The 22,524-nt window shown below is 57.9% G+C and overlaps 1 protein-coding gene across 2 annotated transcripts in view; it reads right to left on the bottom strand.

Annotated features, from left to right (window-relative positions):
• Positions 1 to 976: 976 nt before the first annotated feature.
• The window catches only part of KIF21B (kinesin family member 21B), a 44,056-nt gene continuing 22,508 nt past the window's right edge, over positions 977 to 22,524 (bottom strand). The window contains exons 12-35 of one of the 2 annotated variants that reach the window (XM_054181408.1): positions 22,251 to 22,332; positions 21,720 to 21,837; positions 21,233 to 21,424; positions 20,372 to 20,571; positions 20,112 to 20,219; positions 19,607 to 19,675; positions 18,998 to 19,227; positions 18,456 to 18,603; positions 18,165 to 18,359; positions 16,490 to 16,591; positions 16,187 to 16,352; positions 15,822 to 15,882; positions 15,440 to 15,497; positions 14,734 to 14,939; positions 14,191 to 14,265; positions 13,920 to 14,033; positions 13,206 to 13,244; positions 10,829 to 10,965; positions 10,377 to 10,557; positions 9,370 to 9,534; positions 8,693 to 8,810; positions 7,780 to 7,950; positions 7,132 to 7,331; positions 977 to 5,848 (exon numbers count right to left, since the gene is read on the bottom strand). In XM_054181408.1, the coding sequence (XP_054037383.1) occupies positions 5,794 to 5,848; positions 7,132 to 7,331; positions 7,780 to 7,950; positions 8,693 to 8,810; positions 9,370 to 9,534; positions 10,377 to 10,557; positions 10,829 to 10,965; positions 13,206 to 13,244; positions 13,920 to 14,033; positions 14,191 to 14,265; positions 14,734 to 14,939; positions 15,440 to 15,497; positions 15,822 to 15,882; positions 16,187 to 16,352; positions 16,490 to 16,591; positions 18,165 to 18,359; positions 18,456 to 18,603; positions 18,998 to 19,227; positions 19,607 to 19,675; positions 20,112 to 20,219; positions 20,372 to 20,571; positions 21,233 to 21,424; positions 21,720 to 21,837; positions 22,251 to 22,332 (3,190 nt within the window). In that variant the 3' untranslated portion in view covers positions 977 to 5,793. The remainder of the gene's footprint in view (positions 5,849 to 7,131; positions 7,332 to 7,779; positions 7,951 to 8,692; positions 8,811 to 9,369; positions 9,535 to 10,376; positions 10,558 to 10,828; positions 10,966 to 13,205; positions 13,245 to 13,919; positions 14,034 to 14,190; positions 14,266 to 14,733; positions 14,940 to 15,439; positions 15,498 to 15,821; positions 15,883 to 16,186; positions 16,353 to 16,489; positions 16,592 to 18,164; positions 18,360 to 18,455; positions 18,604 to 18,997; positions 19,228 to 19,606; positions 19,676 to 20,111; positions 20,220 to 20,371; positions 20,572 to 21,232; positions 21,425 to 21,719; positions 21,838 to 22,250; positions 22,333 to 22,524) is intronic. The other variant, XM_054181409.1, reaches the window with a different exon arrangement.

Here is a 22,524-nt window from a genome sequence, read left to right as displayed (position 1 = left end):
CTGACCAGTTTAACCAGTGCTGGCTGGCTAGGAAAGAGAAAGTGGAGGCTGCTGGGGCTGAGGCCCTGCCCTGTAGAGTTGGGGGGGCACAACCCACGGCCTCCCTCCCTGCCCTGCAGCACCTGGCGCTGGGGCAGGTTGGCTGCCCAGTGCCTTGGGGGGCACAGGCTAGTGCCAGCATTGGTCACCTCTGGGTGCTCAGTGGGCACCACACGCTGGCACTAGCGTCACCTCCCCTCCGCCACCACCTGTATCCCCACCCTCAGCATCCCCACCTGGGCAGTCGGGGGGGCGGGGGAGACCCTGCTGCCACCAGCTCTGGCAGCTCTGTCGAACCCCGGGCCACATGGTCCCGCAGCCGGGGCTGCCACCTGCCGGCTGTCGCCAAGGCCACCACTCCCCTCAGCCAGCTGGGCTGGTGCCCGGTGTCCCCAAGGAGCCCCCCAAGCCCCCAGCCCCAGGAGAGTCGGACGCCCCTAGGGCTGCGGGTGACCACCTGAGCCCCTGTCCCACAGCACCCTGCTGCAGTCCCAGGGCCCCGCCAGCTTGGGGACCTGGGGACCCCTCCCTCAGGAGGGTGTCGTGATGCTGCAGGATTGGGGATGCTCTGACTCCTGTGGGGGTTTGGCTGCCACTCGGGACTGCCTGGCCAGACCCCTGCCTCCCCTCCTCCTCCTCCTCACCAGGAGAGAGGGGCAGAGCCAGCCCGGCTGGGTCTGTGCTTCCTCCACCTCCCAGTACAATCACATCTGCCCTGTCTGCCTGAGGACTCGGGGCCTGTAAGGATGCAGGTCACCTTCTCACACCACCCAAGGCAGGGCCAGAAGGACTGTCGCAGCATCAGTTCACCCAGCCTCTCCCCCAGCCCTTTGGCCAGGTGCATCGGCGTGGGACAGGTGGTTCCCGGCTGTACTCTTCCCTTCTTCAAAGCCATCTCCGCTCCATCACTTCATTTCAGTACATTTTATTTGTGAAGACAAAAAGGCAAGGAACAAACACAGCCATTGAAAAAAACATGTACATCATGAGACCAAAATAACTTACACTATTTACAGGAACACATACATCAAGGTATAAAATATACGTACACGCCCTATCTTCTGACAAACCCAGACCGCTGGGCTGGGCTGCACGACCCAGCAGAGAAAAAAAAAGCCTTCACAAGAGTTGGCCTCTAGAAAACAGCTCCAAGCAAGAAAAGGCACCTGCTATTTGCAGTATTTGTGCAGTGGGAAGGGGTGATGGAGCAGGTGACGCGACGCTACAGCTGCCCAAGCCCTGCCTCAGGGCTGGACCAGAGGGTACTGGGTGGTCCCAGGAGGTGGGGGATGTGGAACAGCTGGCAGGTACCAGGGGCAGAGCTGTCACGGATAAGGGGACAAGCCCCCAGGGGCAGGAGGAAGGCGCAGGGTTGTGCTTTTCTGGGGGTGAGGCGCAGGAAGGCAGGACAGGGCCTGGGGGGCCAGGGCTGTATTGGCTCCCTCCCAGTTACAGCTGGAGCCCCTGCAGCACATGGAGGGGCCAGGGCGAGGGGTCCCCTTCCCTCCCCAGGAGGGTGAAGGGGGCTCAGGGAGGGCGTGCAGCCTGCAGGCCGGAGCAAAACTCCAGTGAGCTTGCTGAAAACCAAGTGGGAGCCCTGTGCTTTGCAGGGATCATACCCGGACCCCATCCAGCATGAGACAGGGGAAGAACTGGGGTAGGGGCACTGGGAGAGCACCCTGGGGAGCAGGCACTGCTTCCGCAGCACCAAGGCAGGAGGCAGCACCTGAGACCCCAAAGCAGCTGTGCTGGGAGGTGCTGGATAGGAACAACGTACCTGGAGTGGACAGGACCTCGGTGCTCCAGCTCCTGGCAGCCAGCCAGGCTGGGAGATGAACCACCAGCCTGGCTTTTGTGCCACAAAAGCTGTGGGTGCCAGGGAGGGCATGGCCCAGGCTCTCTGGGTGGGCTCACAGTGGTTTGGGGGCCTGGTGCTTTCAGGCTTCTGGGTCATCTCCACCCCTTGTGTACAAAGCTCAGCTCTGGGCCAGCACTACACCCTCAGCAGCGGCTGGAGCTGGCCCCTGTGTGCTGGAGGGGGGGCGACCTGTGGAGCAAGAGCCAAGGCCCGGGGACAAAAGCAGCACCCAGAAGTTTGAGGAAGGCAAGGACCTCCCTGCACTGCAGGTATCATCACACCCTTGGCACAAACCAAGGCACCTAAGGGCAAATTAAAACAAGGTGCATGGTGCGAAGGCAGCTCCAAACTGTCTCTGCAATGGAGGGGCTGGCAGCGGGTGTCAGAGGCCACAGGAAGGGACTTAAGCTATGCGGCAGCCCCAGGGGAGCACCCCAGCACAGTGCAAAACGATGAAACAGCTCATATGCTTCCACCGGCAGGCAAACAGCCCTCACCATCATCCCTCGCCTCAGCTCCACCTTGGGTGTCCAAGCCCACGGCCCTGAGCTCTGAAGGACGAGAGTCCAAGGGGCCATCCTTGCCAGATCACCTGCATGTTGGGACCTTGTGCTTTAGTGTTTGGGGGAACCTGCCCCTTCAAACTGACAGTGCAGCTCAGCTCAGAGCTGCAAGCCCCTTCCCAAACCCCGTTGTGCCAGGGGAGCGGGGTACGGCCCTGTCCTGGCTCCCCAGCCCCGGGTAGGGGGTAATCTGGGGGCTCCAGGGTTACCCTGCTTTATGTTCAGTGCCTGGGACAAGATCTAGATTCAACTATGTTTTGGGGGTGAAAAATCAAACATCACACACGAGAATCAGCTTCTCTCACAGACACCCCCCCCCCATCCCGAGGCCTTTACAGCACCAGTTCCCCACTGCTCCAGGCTGCCAGCAAATTACAGCAGGGTCTGGAAAATGGGGACTAGGACCAGCCCCTTCCAGTGATGTGCTTTGCATGACATTTTCCAGACAAGAAGGGCTTCATTGCATCCACAGAGAATATCTGAGCGAGCAGAGGCAGGAATACAGGCTGAGTTGAGCCTTTCAGAAGTCCCTTTCCATCTTTCAAAGGGACAAGAGGGACCACTTCCAGGCTGCAAATCAACTCAATAACTTACACCAACAATACCGAGCCTCAGTCCAAGCATCCCAACAGCAACGGGAGCAAAAATCTCAGTGTTGCAACTCAACTGGGGGATCCCACTGCAAAGGTGATAGCTGGGAGCACAGGGCAGAGCAGGATGCTGGTCCTGCCGCGCTGCCCAGGAGGAGGCAGGGAGGGGGACGTGAGAGGTGGCTCAGACATGCAGCGAGGTGAGGGGGAGGCCACGTGTCCCCAGGATGAATTCAAGTGTCAAAACCGTAACAATAATAAAAAAACACCCCAACAACTAAAACCACAAACTCCCCAAAATGCAATCCAATGACAACAGCACCCAGCTTGCACCATGAGGTAGCTAAACCAGATCGACACCCGAGAAACACTCTCCTGCATGGAAAATATCATCCCACTCAGATACTAAGACGTACACACACACACACAGAGCTATGGGATCACAGAGTCACCCCTTGCTTCAAAAACACCTCCCCTCTCCAGACGCTTGCTGCTGTGCCCCAGTACCCAGCTCCCTCCACTTGCAGGCTGCAAAAGCATCGAAGCCCCCTCAACATGCTGCTGGGTGTAGCAGCAAGGTGGGTGCTCAGCATCACCCAGGATTGGCCACAGCCCTGGGAAATTAAGCAGGCACTTGCAGCCTACACACAGGAAGAAACTGGGGGAGAAAGGCAAAGGCAGGTCTGACCCAAAACCCCCCAAGAGCAGGTCCCTTCACTGACTTCAGCAGGGAGCAGTGAGAGGTTCCAGGTCAGGCGCCGGCAGATCTTGGCGCAGACACTGATGTACACGGTACGCCCGGCTACAGACAGTCAAACACAGACACACGCGATGCAGCCGCCAGTCTCGGGCTGTGCAGGGCTGAGCCACGACCATGAGGGACCAGTTCCTGGGCAGGGTCACACCCACACACGCCATCATGCCCTCCACCAAGGCAAGGTGGGTGTTTTTTTCCCCCCAAAAGGCAAAAAATCCCCATGAAATCAATAGAGATGCTTCTGCCTTTCGGGATGTGGAGGAACTCCCACACTCCACCTGGAATGGTTTTAACAAGGGCTGCTGGCAAATGACCTGGGGCTGGTCCATGAGTCACCACAGTTGGAGAAAGCAGAGGGAAAACAGCCTGTGTTTTATGGGGCAGGTCCTGGAGCTGCTGACCTCCGAGATCCCAGCTCAGTGCTGGTGTGATCACTTGAAGAAATCCTTAAATTGGAGTTCAAATGCTGCTTGTTCTGTGACAGAGGGGAAGTGAGAGCACATGAGGCGAAAGCACCACTCCCAGGGTCTCCTCAGACATCACACAACAAGCCTGCCTGGCCCACAGCAGGACAGAGTAGGTGATGGTCCAACGAGCCACAGGAGAGATGGAAGAAAGTGTGAGACCAGGGCCTTGCCAGTCCCTTGCACAGGAGAGAGGATGGAGAGAGCTTGGAGAAGCTGTCTCCTTGGGGACATGCTCCTGGACAGAGTACCCAGCCTTTCATGGAGGTTGGATTGTGCAAGATCATCCACTGCAGGATTGTCCTTCAAGCGTGGGGTGAATCGGGGGACTTGTGCGAGACCACTGTGTGCAACCCCTTCCTCACCCCACTCCTGGCGCAGCTGGCTCCATCCTGGTCCGAACTCCGGCTGCTCTGTGCCTCGCTGGGCCCCCTCCGGCTCCAGATCCATGGGGGCCGACGGGACCTCAGCTAGCTCCCTCTCTGGCAGAAGGTTGAGAGCAGAGCCTTGGGGAAGGAGTTAGGGCTTCCAGCTCCCAGTGATGGCAAAACAAGATGGGCCATAGGGGTGGGGGATAACAAATCCAGCCTTGGCTTCTTTGCCCTGTAACCTCCATTCCTGCTTCATTTCTCCATCTCAAGGGGGTTAACAGGCTGCGGGAACCCACCACAAAACCCCTGCTGAGGGCCGAGGTGTCAAGAGCAGGGCTAAGTAGCCCTTCCCCTCCCCACTTCAGAGCAGGGTGGGCACGTGGGGAAGGGTGCAAGAGCCATGGGTCAGCTGAGTTCATAACTGGGGTTTGGAGAACGTTGAAGGGAACCGTAGAGGGTTCGTCTGGAAGTTGCCTGACGGAGATGTACCTCCACAGCTGGGACATGGCAAAGGAGGTCAGAGGTTCACACCTCCAATTGCTAAGGACAGGTAAACAGAGGATGGGGAATAATGGGAGTACCTGGAAATCCTTCTGCAGGCCCCCCACAGCAGAGAGGCTGTCCCACAAGTAATGTCTCCAAAGCAGCAGCCCCTCTATGCTGTGGTCCTGGCCAGCAGACACCAAATGTCCTCATGGCCATGGAGTGGAGAAAGACTCCTGCAGGAACCAGCCCCGGAGTCAACAGGCAGAAGAAGCAGATCATGGTGGAGGCCACATGAGCCCACGGTGGCAGGAGGGAATTGGGTGTCTCTGAGAAGGAGCCGAGGAGCTCTGACCCCCAGAAGTCCTGGCAGGCATTGCAGCAGGGTGGGTGAGAATTGAGACGAAACATTTTCTGGTCACTGGAAAACCATCAAGAAACCTCAGCAGGAAGGAAGGTGGAGCTGATGGTGCCCCGTGGAACTGCCTTCTCACAGGAGCTGGCAGTGCTCAAAGTACCAGATGGGACATTGTCCACCCCGTTGGGTCAGGCACAAATAAAACCCTATCCCTGGGCTGAGCTCCTGTAGATGACAGGGTCTTGATAGCAAGGGAGAGGTACCCTGACCTTCACCCGTCCTGTCATGTCTTCCAGTTGTTTTGCAGTTCCTAGTTTGACCCCGCGGGCAACCTCCTCCCGCTCCAGAGCTTCACTGTCAAGTCGCTGAGAAACAAAGGTGAGAGGGGCGGCGTGACTCAGGAGTTCCCACAGGAGCCCTGCAGACACGCTGCGGAGAGGCACTGCGAGGAGAAATGCTCCCCACCCCCAGTCCATGGCAGCATGCAGCCCACAAGACTTCCAAGCCCTTTTCTCTTGGCAAGAGGTTGCCCAATATGTTTTGGGGAGCAGGCAGGCCCAATGGGGCTCAGCCTCCAGCTCACCCCACTGGCAGCAACTAGGGACAAAGGAAAATGGTGACCTCCAGGGCTGACCCTGACAACAGGACTCCTGCAGCCCTTGAATGAGCTCTAACTAGGTGACACTCCAGGGAGCTGCTGTGCTTGGCCTCCCCAGGGCACGGGCTGCTTTGGGGGTGGCTGCTGACTCCCACCCCACCATCCATGCAAGCCACAGCTTCCATGGAGCTGACACAGTAGATGTGGGCACTCAGCAAGGAAAAAAAGAAAAAAAAAACAACAAAAAACCCAAACCAAAACAACGTGGGGGTATGGCTGGGACAAAGGGGCAACTCACTTCTAGCAAAGATTTATCAAGTGGGGAAAAACGCAAAATAGTTTCATACCGTGAAGAAGCAGCTCAGACCAGAGAGAAAGAAAGAAAGAGAGAGAGAGGAGCAAAAGCAGGCAACAGAGAGAAAGACACAGGGAGAAGGAGATGGAGAGAAAGAGAAAAGGAAAGAAAAGACAGGAGTGCATGAGCAAGAGAGTCAGAAAGAGCAGGAGGGTCAAGGCAGACTAGTAGCACGGCCCTTTATGGCAAGGACGCGTCGTGGAAGGCAAGGGGTGAGCCCAGGCACGTAATTCCATAACTTTACCCGGCAGTCACTGTGGTACAGATGGGAGGTGGGGCGGAGGAGAGACAGAGAGAGACAGAGAAAAAGGAAGGGAGAAAAGGGACATGGTCGAAAAGAGGATATCAGAGTCTTGCTGCCAAAGAGCTCCCCGAGAGCAGCAGAGGATGCCCAGCCCCGGGGGAGAGGCGTCCCTGCGTGGGGAATAACCCGGGGCATCACCGGAGCACGGGCAGGGGACGGCTGGGGAACAGCTCTTGGCACTGCAGTGGGCAGGCCGTGTCATGGGGCAGGCTAAGGTCAGCACAATGAGATGAAGGAGTGGAGGGACTAGAAAACTGCGAGAGTCCCCCCTTCCCTCCCTCCCTGCTCCCTGTCCACTCAGTGCAAACCCACCCAGGCCCAGAGATGACAGCTCAACACAGGGGTCTCCCACCTCCCTAGGGTTCTGGGGAGCAGAAAGCCCGGGGCTCACCTGGAGGCGGTGAAGATGTGCTTTGAGTTGGTGCAGATGGCGTTGATGGGGCTGTCGTGCCCTTTGATCTCCCCAACGGGGGTGAAGTTGTCCACGTTCCAGACTTTGATCATGCCTCCTCGGCAGGCACTCAGCACCATGGGGCGGCCAGGGATGAAGGCCAGGGCACAGACCCAATCTTTGTGGGCATTGGGGATTTGCTGTAGGTAGAAGCACAGAGCGGACATCATGACCGACCTCATCTGCAGCACCACCAGCAGCATCATGCACCCAACCTGCGAGGCTCAGATCCCCACTGTTGCCTGGGGGTTGATCTGGGTCATGAGGCTAGTGATGCTAAGTTAGGAGGCCAAGGGGATGGATTCAAAAGTCATGGCTTGGTTTGTTCCCTGGGCAGGAGACAACAGCCCTGTCTTCGGAGAGGAACACAACACCTGGCACTGCAACTGATGTTGCAGCCTGTGTGCCAGAGGGAGCTGGCAATCCCGAGCGCCCTACAGCACAAACTCACGGGGGCACAGAGCCACCTCGCGCATGCGCTGCCAGATTCCCAGGAACGGGAGTTGCCTGTTAGCTGAGCGCAGGACCCCAGCAGCAATACTCCTCTGCCCCGCGTCACCCCGAGGACTTGTGTGCTCCCCTCCAGACCTGGATAAGTTCCTGCTGCTCCAGATCCCACTTCTTTATGCCGTTGTCCCTGGAGCCGCTGAAGAGGATGTCTCCCTGAATGGCCAGGCACTCGATACCGTCATAGTGAGGCGGCTCAAAGTTGTGAGTGGGGCCAATATTGCCCACCATGCCCTCAGCAATCTCAAACACCTGGGGGAAAAATAGTGGTTGAGAGACCCAGATGTCCCTGAAAACAGAGTTGAACCTCTCTTGGGGAACTTGGCCATCACACGGTTTTCTCTGCTCAGGGCACCCAGAGTGATGCTGGAAAGGGGAATGGGAATTGGCCAGTGGAGATTTTTTTGGGGCTGAGATCTGTCCAGGTGTCCTATCACCATCAGGGGCAGTCTGCCACCAGAGACAGCCCCCGTTCTGCTACATTTTACTCATGGTGAGCTTTCACATACCTCCATGAGACAATCTAACAGCTTGCAGCTGTTAGAAGAGAGGGATCCTGCCTCCCTCATCATCTCACCCTCCCTCTTCACTCCCCTGGTGCCAGCTGCAATTCAATCTGCTAAAAAATGGCAAAAGCCTAAAAGGGAGGGGCAAACTCTTGCTCTGCTGGAATTGTGAAGGAGCAGCCACAAAGCGTCTGTATCGGCGTGGAGAATCGAGCAGAACAGGGTGAGCTGCTAATCTGGGTCAGCCATAACATGCAAGTACCAGAGCCTGAGGGATGAGAGAGATGCAAATCCATCTCCAAAGGCGCATTTGTACTGTGGACCAAGCAGAAGGCAAGATTTGGGGTGAGGAGATAAGCAAAAACCTCACGTGCAGACTGAAAACAAAAATCTGGGCTCAGATTTCTGGGGGAGAGAAGAGACCTTAGGGGTTGCCAACATCTGGGCTTCCCTATGAGACACAGGGCTCTGCTCTCCAAGGAGAGTACCTTGACGTAGTGATCTTTGGAGCCTGTCACCACCAGGTCATGGTTGCTCGCTGTCTGGTTCACTGTGAGACACATCACAGGCCCAATGTGGCCACTCAGCTTCCCGATGGGCTGCAACCTGAGTTCAATAACACAGGTCAGACAACCCCTTCCCGGGTGCCGAAGCTCCTCCAAGGGGCTCTCCCCGGCAGAGCCCCCCACAGCCCTGAAGCCCTCCCAGTAGGGGTTGTTCCGTTTGGGGGACTGTGAGCAGGGACACCCCTCTTCCCAGTGATGCCAGGGGAAGAAGGCAGCCTCGGGGCATGCCAGCATCTGGCTACAGAGCCTAGGCTGCAGCATGGGGTCAGCAGCCCAGTGCCCGCCTGGTGGGGAGGTGGGCAAGGGGAAAACCAGGGGGATACTGCTGCTCATCTCATGTGTCTTTCCCCTTCTCCTAAGCTCTGCCCAGCTCACAGACAAACCCCCCAACCCGAAGTAGCTCCACTGCTGCTTATCACCCCGCTTATCACCCCTTGAGTCCCATAGGAAATGGTCCTGAAAGTCTTTATTCCATGCAATTTCCATTGCCAAAGAGGCTTTCACTTTCCCTGGTGGGAGTCATTTAAGGTGCCCCTGGGCAGACAGTGTCCACTCAGCATCCACAAGCTGTCCTGCCCACCCCAGCACGACCCCCTCACCTGCTCAGCTCCCAGATGCGGACGGAGTTACCAGTTGCAGTATAGAGCATGGTGCCAGTGGGGTTGAGAGCAATCTGGTTGATCTGGTGCTCCCCCTGCACGCTGGTGACAGTGCGAGTGGTGGTCCCAGCACATGCATCCCCAGAGATGACCTGTCCAGAAGATCTAAGTGGGAGAGAGGTCAAGGGATGAGCAGAGATCAGAGCCACTGAGGCCCCACTGTGGAACCACATGGGGCTGTTGGCTCCAGGTGGGCACATCAAGGAAAGGCCCTAGAGGTATCACCATCTCTCTGGCCACCATGGGATCAACAAGACTTCTGTCCCCTAGGCCAGTGCCCTGCTTGCAGAGGCAGCCAAGGATGTCAGTGTGTGCATGACATGAAGGAGCCTGCCCAGGTTTCCATTTGAGGGCTGCTCTTCTCTCCTCCCATTCCTCTTTGCTTCCTGCAGGGAAGTGCTGGCAGTCAGCACAGGGAGGCAGAGGTATTTTTCCTCTGCACCAGGGGAGAAGCACCATCAGGCCAAGCTAGATGAGCTGAGGCTGGATGGAGAAAGGAGCTCTGTGCTGGAGCGAGCTGGTAACCCTAGCCTGCCATACTCTCCTGACATTTGAGCCCTGCTCCAGGTTGGCAGACCACGGCTACAGCCTGTCTCAAACTCCTCATAGAGATTTGAGTTTCCCAATGGAGAGCCTGAGATTTACTCAGCCGCAATGTTGTTAGTGGCTGTGCCTCCTCTACAGAGCTGCTGCCTCTCTTGGCCACCCCCAGAAGTAGTAAACCTCTTCAAAGGTCTCTACCCTGAGCCTTCGCCCCAGGATGTGCCCATGGGTCCCCTCACCCCAAGCTCCCTGTTCCCTAAGGATGCAGCGCTGCAAACTGGCACTAAAGCAGCTGGTACTTGACCCTCTCCACAGCCCTAGTAGATCCTGGGACTGGCTTCTGCAAAGCCAGAGATATCCAGAATGCCCAGGGTCCCCCACAGCTGCCTCCACCTGCCACGTACGTGAGAGTGCGGATGCACCGCGCCGAGTCCCGGATGTCCCACACTTTGATGTACGATGTGGACACAGTGAACACCAGTCCTGTGTGGCTGCAGTACTTGATGGAAACCACATTGTTTGGATGACCCTTGAGGGAAGCAATTTCTTGGCCCGTCACCAGGTTCCACATTTTGCAGCTCCGGTCTGTGGGAGGAAGAATGTGCTCAAGAGTGTCAGGCTGGTGGCAATACCCTTTCTGAGCATTGCCTCCCCACACCCACAGGGCCAGAGAAAAGGAGCCAGAGAGCCCCAGCATCAGGGCAGTGCAGGGTAAGGTTCAATGTTGAGGACAGGAGAGAGGCCAAGGAGGAACCATCCCCATGGTGTCTGGCACTTCACGTATTCTCCTGTGCCAACCTGCTCCCATTGCGTCTGCGGGCCAGCAACCCCCATGTCTTCTCTGTCGACCACACACCTTTGGACCCAGTGAAAAGCAGCTCATCGGTGGCATCCAGGCAGAGCACAGGCTTGGTGTGTCCTTCTGCCACGGAGACGCACTGCAGCGGGGCTGTCCGGGCGTTCTTGGTGCCACCCACTGGGTTAATGATGCCCCTTGCGTGGGAAAGAAAGAAGCAGCATGGTAGAGGGTGTGCGTGGAAACTCATCACGCTACACAGTCCCAGGGCCGTGGGAGAGCAAGAGCTGCCTCACCCCAAGCATCTTCCACTGCCTGGTGGGCGATGGGCCCCTCCATCTGAACCCGGCATGTCTGAGCAAAGCTCTTCATGGAAATCCCAGGAATCTCTCCAGGAGCAGCCCCTACCTACTGCCTCTGCCCCAGCAACACAGATTGGGAAAGGGGGGCTGCCCAGGGGCTTCTACTCTCCTGCTGAACCTCTCATGCCTGGCCAGAACCAGGAGACCCAGCTCATTGGTCCTGAGGTCAGTTTGTGACAAACTACACTTTCTGCAGCCCTGCTGGGATGAGTGTTTCAGGATACCAGCACCGCAGCTCCTTGGAAGCTGTCAGCCTGTGGCTGGTGACATTTATGTGGACCTCTTGGAGTGGGGCCAGAGGAGGCTGGAGCCCCTCTGCTGTGAGGACAGGCTGAGAGAGCTGGCAGTGTTCAGCCTGGAGAAGACAAGGCTCCAGGGAGACCTTAGAGCCCCTTCCAGTACCTAAAGGGGCTCCAGGAAAGCTGAGGAGGGACTCTGGATCAGGGAGGGGAGCAGCAGGACAAGGAGTGATGGTTTTAAACTGGACGAAGGGAGATTTAGATGAGATATGGGGAAGAAATTCTTTACTGTGGGGGTGGTGAGCCCCTGGCCCAGGTTGCCCAGAGAAGCTGTGGCTGCCCCATCCCTGGAGGGGTTCGAGGCCAGGTTGGACGGGGCTGGTGGGAGGTGTCCCTGCCCAGGGCAGCGGGGTTGGAACTAGATGGTCTTTAAGGTCTCCTTCAACTCAAATGATTCTACCATTCTGTGATTTGGAGACAGGGCCCTAATCCTTTACATAAGGCCACACGGGTGACAGGACAGCACTGGCATTTGCACCCAGCGTCCCTGTTGCAATGGCTATGGAAGTTCTGCACCCACCACTGGCTCTGAGCAGGAGAGGACCTGTCTGGCAAGCCTTCCTTCAAGAGACACCTGCTGCCTGTCCCTCTGGACACAGCATCTGCCAATCCCCTCCACTTCAGCAGTGCTCAGGCCCTTCCCTTCCAGACCCTAGTGTGCAAGGCCACCAACAGCTCTTCCCAGCTGGTGTCCCAAAGCAGAGCCTCCACTCAGCCGTGGGGCCCTGGGCTGTGCTAGTCTCTTCTTATAGGCAGGAAAGCTGAGGCACAGGGCTGGAGAAGGGTAGGCCCGAGGCCATGTAAGGTTTGCATTAGTCATGAGGATGAAATTCAGGCTCGTTAATTTGGGTTTGGAAACCACATGAATGTGATCTTTCTTTCTCGTTAGCAGCTGCACTTAAATCTCAAATTAAACAGCCCTCCCCTGACCCCTAGTGTTTCTACCAGTCTTGAGGTGAAACTGAATCTAAATGGAAATCCCAGCTCCCTGGGATGAGATGTTATTGATGGACTTTTGTTGCTGCCTGACTGCAAACTGCACAAGGTCATGCAGCGCAGACACATCTGTTGCCACCTCCCCAGTGACTGTGGGAACTCAGGGCATGGTGACACCCGGGTGCTGCAGAGCTAATGTTCCTAAAGGATGGCGGAAAGGTGGCCCTCATGTCAGGAAATCTCTGTAGCCAGGAGGGTGCAGTGGGACAAGCACAGGAGGAGCACCTTAACCCCAAGGCTGAGCTCTGCATCACAATCCGACTTGGTTTCTTTGGGAAAGATATCTACCCACCCACAGCCCAGCACCAGGGAAGCACAACCAGGTGTGGGGAGCACCTGGAGATATTTGTCTGGAAGATGGTTGCAAGAAGGACACACTGGGAGTGCCCAGGGCTGCCTTCTTCTTTCCCCAGCATCACACGGTCCTGCTGGAGAGCTGGGGGACAGGATGGGACACGGTGGTGTCATGCTGATGACAGCCCATCAGAGATGGAGGGGAACATGCTGCTACCCCAAACCAGCCAGTGCCCACAGGTGAACCCAGTGCCAAGTTTCCAAGGGCTGATCAGACTAGGAACAGTTCAAACTTGTAACCGAGGGGACAGTGTCAGACACGGGAGGTGGCATGCCAGGAGGGGACAGCACACACAAGGTGGGAGGTGAGGGAGAGCAGCAAGGTGCAGGTGGAGCATGCAGGGACAAGGGAGAGCAGACTCATGAGACAGAAAGAAGGAGGAGGAGGAGAGGAGGAAGGGATAATAAATAGAAAGTTGTCTATACCTCAGCACCTCCGAGACAGAGGAATCGCTGTCATCAGACCTAGGGGCAGAAAATTAGCAGGATTATGGGAGAGAAAACCCAGACTAGAAGAGGCAGCAGAGGAGTCAGAGATGGAGGATTGTTATTGCATCCAAGCCAGTGTAGGACAGAGAAGAGGAGGGGAGAGAGGGAGAAAGAGAAGCACACACGGAGAACCAGGGGAGAGGAGCAGGAGGGCATGTGAGGATCAGACAGCAGGTCTCCATCAGGGAACGTCGGCGCCGCTAGCAATGCTCCAAGACGAGGGCAGCTGCCCAACCTGCTGCAGGGGGAGGCTGGAGCAGCATTTGTGGGTTGATGCCAGTCCTTCAGCTTCCTGCGAGCACCCATCCCACCTCATCCCATCCTGCTCCATAGCTTTTTCAAGGGGTTCAAGTCTGGCACAACCATATCTCCAAGTAGGGATTAGCCAGAGGCCAGGACTGTGAGCTCCTGCAAGCGGCCAGCTTAGAGGTGACACACAGCAGGCGGGACAGGGCAAGGGTCCAGCATGGCCCTTGCAGAGCATCTGCTCCCTCACAGAGAGGAGCAGGGAACGAAAATGGTGGTGGGAGGCTGGCTGAAGCCGACCCAGGTCCTGTGATCCTACACCCCACCATGGGACCGGGTACGCGCCGTCTGCTGTTACGGTGTGGGTCCCTCTCCCTCAGACCCTCCCGCCCCACCAGGACTTACTTATCCAAGGCAGACCCCTGACTCTGGTTGCTCGTGAGACGAGAGAAGACATTGCGGTCGTTGCGTGGACGGGTGGGTGGGGATGAGGGAGGCGTGAAGCCAACATCTGGAGGCCTGAGCCAGGAAGGATTAGAGGGACATATGACTTGGAAATTGCTCACCCAGCAGCTGCCTGGCATATACCAGGGCCCAGCAGGCATCTCTCCCCACTTGTCTGGGCCACCCAGCCTCTCCCTGCCCAGGTGGCCATTTCTCCAGCTCACAAGCTCACCTGGCAGGTTGCCCACGGTCATAGGATTTCCTCCTTGTCAGAGGTGAAGTGTCTGAGCCACGAGATTGCCTGGGACTAAAGCAAGAGAAACAGAGCACAGTGGGTGCCTGCTCCCCCTGCTGGGATCCCTCCATGCTCAATACCCATGTCCTTCCTCAGCAGAAAAAGGAAAAGCTGGGCTGCTCTGGAGTCGCCATCACAAGATCAGAGGATGCCTCAAGTCATCCCATGAGTGCAGAGGCTTTTGGCAACCCAAGAAGCCTCCAAGAAGGCTGATAACCCAGGGCAGCGAGCCAGGAACCCTCGCACACCCCGCTTCTTTCCTGGAGTACCCATATCCATCTGCAGAGGATACAAACATACTCCTGGACACTCTCCAAGGCCCACTGGAGAAACCTACCACTGCTTGCTGCAGATAAGCCTGCACAGATGCAGAATTGGTCTCGTCCTCACCACTCTGCAACTCCGCAGCCAGGGCATAGCTTCCCACCTGCATGGCCCACGAGCCTCCCAATGCGCAGACACCCATCACCCCATGCTCACAAGGTGCTTCCTCGCGTGGGCAGGCTGATGGTGCGTGACACCTTCTCCTTGTAATAGGGATCTCGGATGGAGAAGCTGATCCCATCCTCTTTGATCTCCATGAGGGATGCCAAGGACTTGGTGATGTTCTTGGTGGAGACGTCCAGTGTGTGTCCTAGACACTCGGCTGACACCGCCTTCATCTGCCCTGAGAGCTTGGGCTCTCCCTAGAACAGGGCAGAAGGCTCAGGCACAGGCAGCACAGGCGGAGGACAGCAAGAGTGGCCAGAGAGCTGTGGGGTGGAGCAGCTCATGCTCTCTGGCCACAGGAGCTTGAGTTCCCCCTGCATCATGCTGGGATGCCCATCACAGTGCTGGCTCTCCTAATACTCTAAGCAAACGTGCAAGTCAACAGGTGCTTTCCTCCACCTTTGCCCACGATGGATGCAGCGCTGACCAGGAACCTCCTTGGTGCCCACACAAATCTGGAGGCTGCTGTTGTGGATGTTTCCCAAGTCTCTGGTGCTTCAGAGGACCACAGGACCAGGAGGCCTGGGTTCCGCCTCACCTAGATCTTACCCCACCCAAAGACCAGCCATATTGCCTTATGCCAAGCCTGGCTCTACAATGGTCAGACTATGGAGCAGAGACCTGGAGCATCGCTGAATGTGCCCTCTACCCCTCCTCCCATTCCCTGTGCCGGGGCCACACAGAAAGGCCAACTAACCTTGAACTTGAAGTCATCCTGGCTTGCTGAACCCTTCATGGTGAAAGACTGGGAGATGCTGTAAGGGGAAAGGACCAAAGATGGATTTTCAGTGCCAAACCCCTTTCAGAGATCCGGGTGCCACCAGCCCACCAAACTCTTTGGGTCACCCCCTGCTCCCTGGCACCCTTTCTCCAAGGGATGACCTAGTTTGCACTCCCTGCTGATGTCTAAGAGAGTTCTCTGCTCTTCTCCCCAAGAGCTGGGCACCACAGGAAAGCTTAGGCAGGGCTTTTTTCATCCATGTCCACCTGCAAGGTTCCATGGGTGGCACCAGACATCCCACCCCACCCCGGTCCCCCCAGCCACCAAGAGCTCAGGCAGGGCTGGGCTGGGCGCTCACCTCCCATCTGAAGCCAGGCTGAACTCCGAGACTTCCTCGTCCGTGCTGGTGTAGCCATTCTCTGTCCAGGCAGGAGACAGCACATCAGCAGCTCAGAGGGGACCCCTTCGTGCTGAGCCCCATCTGAACCACGTGGAGGAGGGGACAGCCTAGGCAGTTGGGGGAGGGGGGGGGGGACAGTCCTTGCCCCTGTTGTGTGGTGACGGGAGCACATGTCCCCACCCAGCATCACCCTTGGGGGAGCCCTGGGCACACTGGTCCCAGCCATGGAACCTCCAAATGCTTCTTGGAGGGCTGGCATGGGTGGGCACCTCGCCCCACAGGCAGCATGCCTGGCACGAGGATGCGCCAGCCCTGCATCCCACCTTGCTGGACGTTGTGGATCAGGGCCTGCAGCTCAGGGTGTGACTCGGCCTTCTCCCGCAGGGCGTCCAGGATGGCATGGTTCTGCGAGGAACCGGTCACGTCCGTCTGACGCAGGCGCCCCTCCAGCAAGCGGATCTGGGCCTCCTTCTGTGCCACCTGCAGCCCCTGGGGAAGGACAGCCATGCCAGGCCTCAAGCGAGTGTCTCGGGTCCTTGCCAGCAGGTCCCCACCCTGGCACCCTGCTCCCCTCCCTGTCTGCGGGAAACCCCATCACGCATCCAGATCCCGGCTTGGCCCCGCACCTTGTCAATGGAGGCCTTCAGGAAGTTGTCCAGCAGGAGACGGGCTTCAGCCAGGGAGCAGGAGCTGATCACCACTGAGGTGTCCGTGGAGTCCAGCTCCTCCTGAAACATGGAGGGACAGGTGTTGGATGCAGCAGGGGAGCTTTGCCACTGGGTGTGGGATTGGCAGAAGGGGCACTGTGGCCAGCACAGCACCTCCAGCGCCCTGCCAGCGCTGCCCAGTCCCGACACTCGCTCTCCTCAGTCTGCCCAAGTGGCTACGGAGGAGATCCAGCCATGCAGACAGCCAACGCCACCTGAAGGGCTTCTGTGTTGCTACAGGAATCCTGCTGACAACACTTAATTAGACACTAATCTGCAGATATTCACAGGAATCCACAGCAGATCAGGCCACCGGTCGAAAGGCTATTGTGAATTAGCAACAGCCCCTTCTTCCCTGCCTATCGGAGTGACAGCCGGGGACAGCACACAGCCTCCAGCTCAGGCTGCAGCCACTAGAGGGGAGCCAGGAGCTGCACAGCCTCTGTGGCATGCCCAGTGCCTAAACTGGGCACAAAACCTGCGGAGTTTCTGCTACAAAAAAAAGGCAATCCTCCCCGGGATGTTTCCAGCACATAAAACTCCCTGGGCAGGAGGGGGGCCGCAACTTCTTTCCTACATCCCGTGACAGTGTGGTGCAGGGCACCAGCCGCGGGTCCATGGACGTACAAGGACCTGGCAGCACTCCCCTCCACAATTCATAGGATCATAGCATTGCCTAGGTTGGAAGGGACCTTTCAGATCATCTAGTGCAACCATCGACCTAACTCTGACAAAAACCATCACTAAACTATATCTCTAAGCGCTATGTCTACCCATCTTTTAAATACCTCCAGGGATGGTGCCTCAGCCACTTCCCTGGGCAGCCTGTTCCAATGCTTAATAACCCTTTCAGTATAAAAATTTTTCCTAATATACAGTCTAAACCTCCGCTGGAGCAACTTGAGGCCATTTCCTCTTGTCCCATCGCCTGTTCCTTGGGAGAAGAGACTGACCCCCCCTGGCTACCCCCTCCTTTCAGGGAGTTGCAGAGCCAGAAGGTCTCCCCTCAGGGTCCTTTTCTCCAGGCTGAACACCCCCAGCTCCCTCAGCTGCTCCTCATGAGACTAATTCTCCAGCCCCTTCATCAGCTCCATTGCCCTTCTCTGGACTCGCTCCAGCATCTCAGTGTCTGTTTTGTGGTGAGGGGCCCAAAACTGGACACAGCACTCGAGGCGGGGCCTCACCAGTGCCGGGTATGGGGGGACCATCACTTCCGTAGTCCTACTCACCACGCCGTTCCCGACACAGGCCAGGATGCTGTTGGCCTTCTTGGCCACCTGGGCACACTGCTGGCTCATATTCAGCCGGTTGTCGACCAACACCCCCAGGTGCTTTTCCGCCAGGCAGCTCTCCAGCCGCTCTGCCCCAAGCTTGTAACCCTGCCTGGGGCTGTTGTGACCCAAGTGCAGGACCATTAACCACCTAATGCATTAACCACCTCATGAGTAGCAACTGTGTGGGTGAGGCCCCACGGAGCGTGTGGCACGGCTCACAGGAGGACTCCGGGACGCCCAGCCTGGCCATGCCCAAGGACACCCTCACCTCCCAGGGATGCTCTTACTCTTTGCCAGTTGGGCCCAGTCCAGCCACCCACCTTGGTCTCCTCGATCTGCATGATGGTGGCCTGGCAGTCAGAAATGCTATCGTTGATGTAGTCGATGTTGGCCCCCAGCACCTCAATCTCCTCGTTCAGCTCCTGCAGCCCCTTCTGCTCCTTGGGGCTCTCTGCCTGCAGTTTCGCCCTCTTGCCCAGCAACGCTTCCTGCAGCAATGCCAGCTCCTCACGTTTCTGGGGGAAAAGGCAGAGGGATTGGCACTGTCAGCATGCTGTCCCTCTGCCCCACACCTACCGCCCAGCTCTCCCTGACCCCAGCACCACTGTCACCTTGATGAGCCGCTCCATGTCAGCCTCCAGGTTGACGATGGTCATCCTCTGCATGACAATGTCGAAGATGCGCCGCTCCAGCGACTGCCACTTGAGGCGGGCAGTTTTGCTGAAGGTCTGGCTCGCCCCCTTCTTGGGGAACTTCTTCCTACAGCCAGAGGGGAGAAGAGGCAGATGAGTGACTGGCCTGGAAAGCTGTGCTTGCCCCAAAAGGATGCTTGGCCTCTGGCTGGCCAGAAGCAGAGGAGGCATCTGCATCGTTTCTGGATTGCCCAACTTTTCCATTGCCCCTTAGCAAAGGGAGGGACAAGGGATGAGCCTAGCAGGGTTTGTGCCGTGGTGTTTAATGCTTGTGGAAGGTCAGCACTGGGCTCAAGCCCAGGTGGCAGTCAGTCACACGCTGCCTGCACAGCCTGTCACTGGGTCAGTGGTTTAACATGGGCCAAATGCACAGTAAGAAGCTGGCGTTCAACCTCCATCAGCAGCCAGACATGGGAGTCCCGGGATGCCTCATCACCCATCCACATAGCCCCCGCCCTGACCTGGTGGGCCGAGCCCCGTTCACGGAGGATGAGGGGTCTCCCAGGAAGTTGTTGATTTTCCTGTTCCACTGGCGCACGATGCTGGAGACAGAGCGAGCACCGGACTCGGGCTCGGAGGAGGTGGTGCTGGCTGAGACCTCCGCGCCCGAGTCCAGCATGGCCGGCTTTTGGCTTGTCCTGCCCGCGACCCGGTCTGACATGGGCTTGGCAAGACGGCGCAGTGCTGAGACCTGCCCAGAGGAGAGGCAGAGGGTGTCAGACAGCCCAAACCTGTTGCCGTCACCCCCAGGTCCTCACGGGATCAAGAGCGGCAGCTCTGGAGACCCAAATCCCCAGGGCCATTCGTGCCCCATGGGTTTCTCCGTTCTCCCTCATAGCCCATCCCCTGCTGCCAGGCTCAGCTGCCCCAAGAGACCGGTGATTCTCTACTGCCTGCAACCATCTCCCACCTGGCTACTGAGCCATAAAAATCCTCCCACCCTTTTGGTAAACCCGCTTCCAGAGCTGGCACTGACTGGAGGACAGGGCGTCTCTGAGCCAAGTCCTGGGGCCAGGACCCCCAAGGGGCCGGGGGCTATATGGAGGCAAACCCACCCCCCTGCCCATCACCTCCTGAGTTTTCCTCCGCAGCACTATTTCCTGCTGCCGCTTCTGAGACTCCAGAGCCCGTATCTGAAACTGCACAAGAGAGAGAAAGAGAGACTCCTGGGGTCCTGCCCAGGCACCCCAGTGATGGTCGCAGTTGCAGGGCTCCCACCACTAAAGCTTGGAGCAGTTACTTTTGCGAGAACAGTCTCACTTCTGATTTTAACAGTGAGCAGGTTTCCAGCCTTGAGGCTGGCCCTGATGCCACGTTGCCCCCTGACCATGGCAAGGAGCTCACAGCATCTCCCACAACCACACTGGGAGCTGTGGGAAGCCCTTGAAAGCCATTCAGCTGGGGCCATGTGGCCCTTGGCAAAAGCCATAGGTGTAGCCATGGGCCCTGGGCTTCACCAACTGGTTTTTACGAGCACCTCAAAGTGCCAGAGAAGGACAAACATCCACCACCACCCAGCCCAATTCCCCCCCTGCACGGGGATGCCCCGCAGAATGCAGCAGACTGGGCTCTCACTTCCTGACGGCGTTGCTCCTTCTTGAGCTGTGCAATCTCCCGATTCCTCTTCGTCTCTGCCAGACGCCTCCGCTGCTGCTCCTCCCGCATCTGCTTCATCAGGGCAACCTGGAACAGGAAGGTACTGCATGGCGGTGCAGGCACCTGACTGTCCCAGACGGATGCCTTGCACTTGCTACCAGGGGTGGAAAACATAGCTTCTGAGCAGGGAGCCAGACTTGACCAGGGGATGCCCTCCCTGCCCTGGCATGTCTGGGTACCTTTGCCTTCTTCATCTCGGCCACCTCCGCCTGCAGCTTCCTCAGCTCCCGCTCGTAGCGTGACTGGTTCTTGAGCAGGCGAGCATGCTCCTTCTGGGCTGCCTGGAGCTTCTGCAGGTCCCGGTTCATCTCCTTCAGCCGCTTCTCATAATCTGCTTTGATCTTGTTGGCTTTCTCCTCCGTGTAGCACTCCATGGTGCCTGGGGGAGCGAGGAGAGAGCTTGTGATGGCCACGCACCCCAGGCTCCTCCTGAACCTACACACCCTGCATGGAGGCACCAGGCACTGCTCCCTCCCCATCCCTCAGCCCTCTGCTCTGGCCCCATCACAGGCTGGGGAACCCAGTGGAAGAACCCACTGGGGAACCCAGTGGAAGAGACGGGTTCGGGCTCAGTGGAGGGTGGGGACAGCGGGTTACAGCACGGTCACTGGGCCGAGAGGAGCTGCAGACCTAGATCTACAGTCATGTACTTGGGTGATCCTGCCCTGCTGAGGCAAGAGATCAGCTACACCATCAGGTCTTTGGGGTCTTCATGTGCCCCACAGCACCTCAATTTCCCCAAGTATTCCCACATCCCATGAAGCAGTGTTCAAGGCTTTGCCTCGCCACCCTTTCCAGCCACCTCTTCAGCATCAGTGGGCTTAGGACCTCTTCAGCTGACTAATCCTGCTCCCGCAACGAGACAAGTAGGGTCTTGGGAGTCCCAAGGGCTCAAGCACAGGCAGGGGGACGGCAAAGCTCTAGCAGAGCCAGCATTGCATGCAGGGGGTGGATGCTTTGGGTCTGAGTCAGGTGGGCAGGAGTGGGGACTGGGGCCTGATGCTGCGGGGATGGGATCCCATGGGTGAGGCGATTCTCACTGAGGTTCTGTAGGACCCGGTCCCGCTCCAGCTGTGTGTCCCGGATCTTGTTCTGCAGCAGGATAAGCTTCTCCTCGTACTGGTGCTTGAGGGTCTGCAGGCGCCGCTGACTGTTCTCCAGCTCATCGATCAGTTTCTGCTTGATCTCTATCTCACAAGTCAGATCCGCCAGGTCGGCCTGGAAATTCACGGCTGCAGGCCGGTGGGGAACAGTCAGGCTGGGAGGGATGGGGAAGCATCACTCCTACGGCCCCACTGGGTCACAGCACAAGGAGAGGGCAGAGGGAGCTGATGGGAACCCACATTGCTGGGGAGCAGCTGCACCCCAGAGCGTTGGAGACTCCCTGCAGCAACCCTAGTGCTTCTCCAAGCCCCCCGGAGGAGACATGGCAGGGGGAGTCCCAACAGACTCTCCCTTCCCCGGCCCAGGAGACACCAGCAAATACACCCCCATACCCTGGGCTGCATGTGCAGCCCCGCACTTTACCCTTCTCCTCTGCATCTGAGTCTGAGTCCACCAGGCTCTCTTCACTGCCCGAGTCCTCATCTTCATCCTCGCGTCCGTCCTCTTCCTCACAGCCGCTCTCATCCTGTTCCTCCTCCTCCTAAGAGACGAGTGCCTAACCTCAGCCTCTGCAGTTCTTCCCTGATCCGAACCTAAGCTGAACCCACAGCGACGGGCTGCAGCACCCACAACGGACCTCAGCCTCCCACGCGGGATGCCTGGGGGCTGCAGCACCATTTCTGGTCCCTCAGTGTACACTGCTGAGCATCGCCCCATCCCCCTTCACCTACAGCAGCTGAAACCAAGCCCAAAGGGATGTGGGCTCCTTGCTCCACAGTGGGGCTGTCTGGGGAGCATCCAACTTCCTCCTACTCCAGCATGGAGTCCTCGGCTCCACAAACCCTCCAGCCTGCCTGCAGGGCCAGGCTAGGCTTGGAACCCTCTCCCACATGGGGCGATGACAATGCTCCACACCCAAACGCCCCCCTCGGTACAAGCACGAAGCCTGCTCACCTCTTCCACCTCGTTCTCATCTGTTTCCTCCCCGTTGTCCTGCTGCAGTTTCTGCCGCTTCTTAAATGCTTCCTTCTCCGGGCTGAGGGAGAGCAGAGGGGTGCTGGTGAGTCCCAGTGCGGGGAAGCCCAGCGATGGGTCCTGACAGAGCCCCCATCACCTCCTGCTTTGGGACCCTTTGCAGAACACAGCCTCCAGGATCATGTGGTGGATGACCAGGAGACCAAGGGCAAGGCAGTGCTGGGAGGGGAACCCAGGCGTTTGGGCTCTGGCT

Source organism: Rissa tridactyla, chromosome 21, assembly GCF_028500815.1.
Source record: "Rissa tridactyla isolate bRisTri1 chromosome 21, bRisTri1.patW.cur.20221130, whole genome shotgun sequence".
Taxonomy (NCBI): domain Eukaryota; kingdom Metazoa; phylum Chordata; class Aves; order Charadriiformes; family Laridae; genus Rissa; species Rissa tridactyla.
The sequence above is the reverse complement of the archived record's forward strand: the minus strand, read 5'-3'. Positions and strand labels throughout refer to the sequence as shown.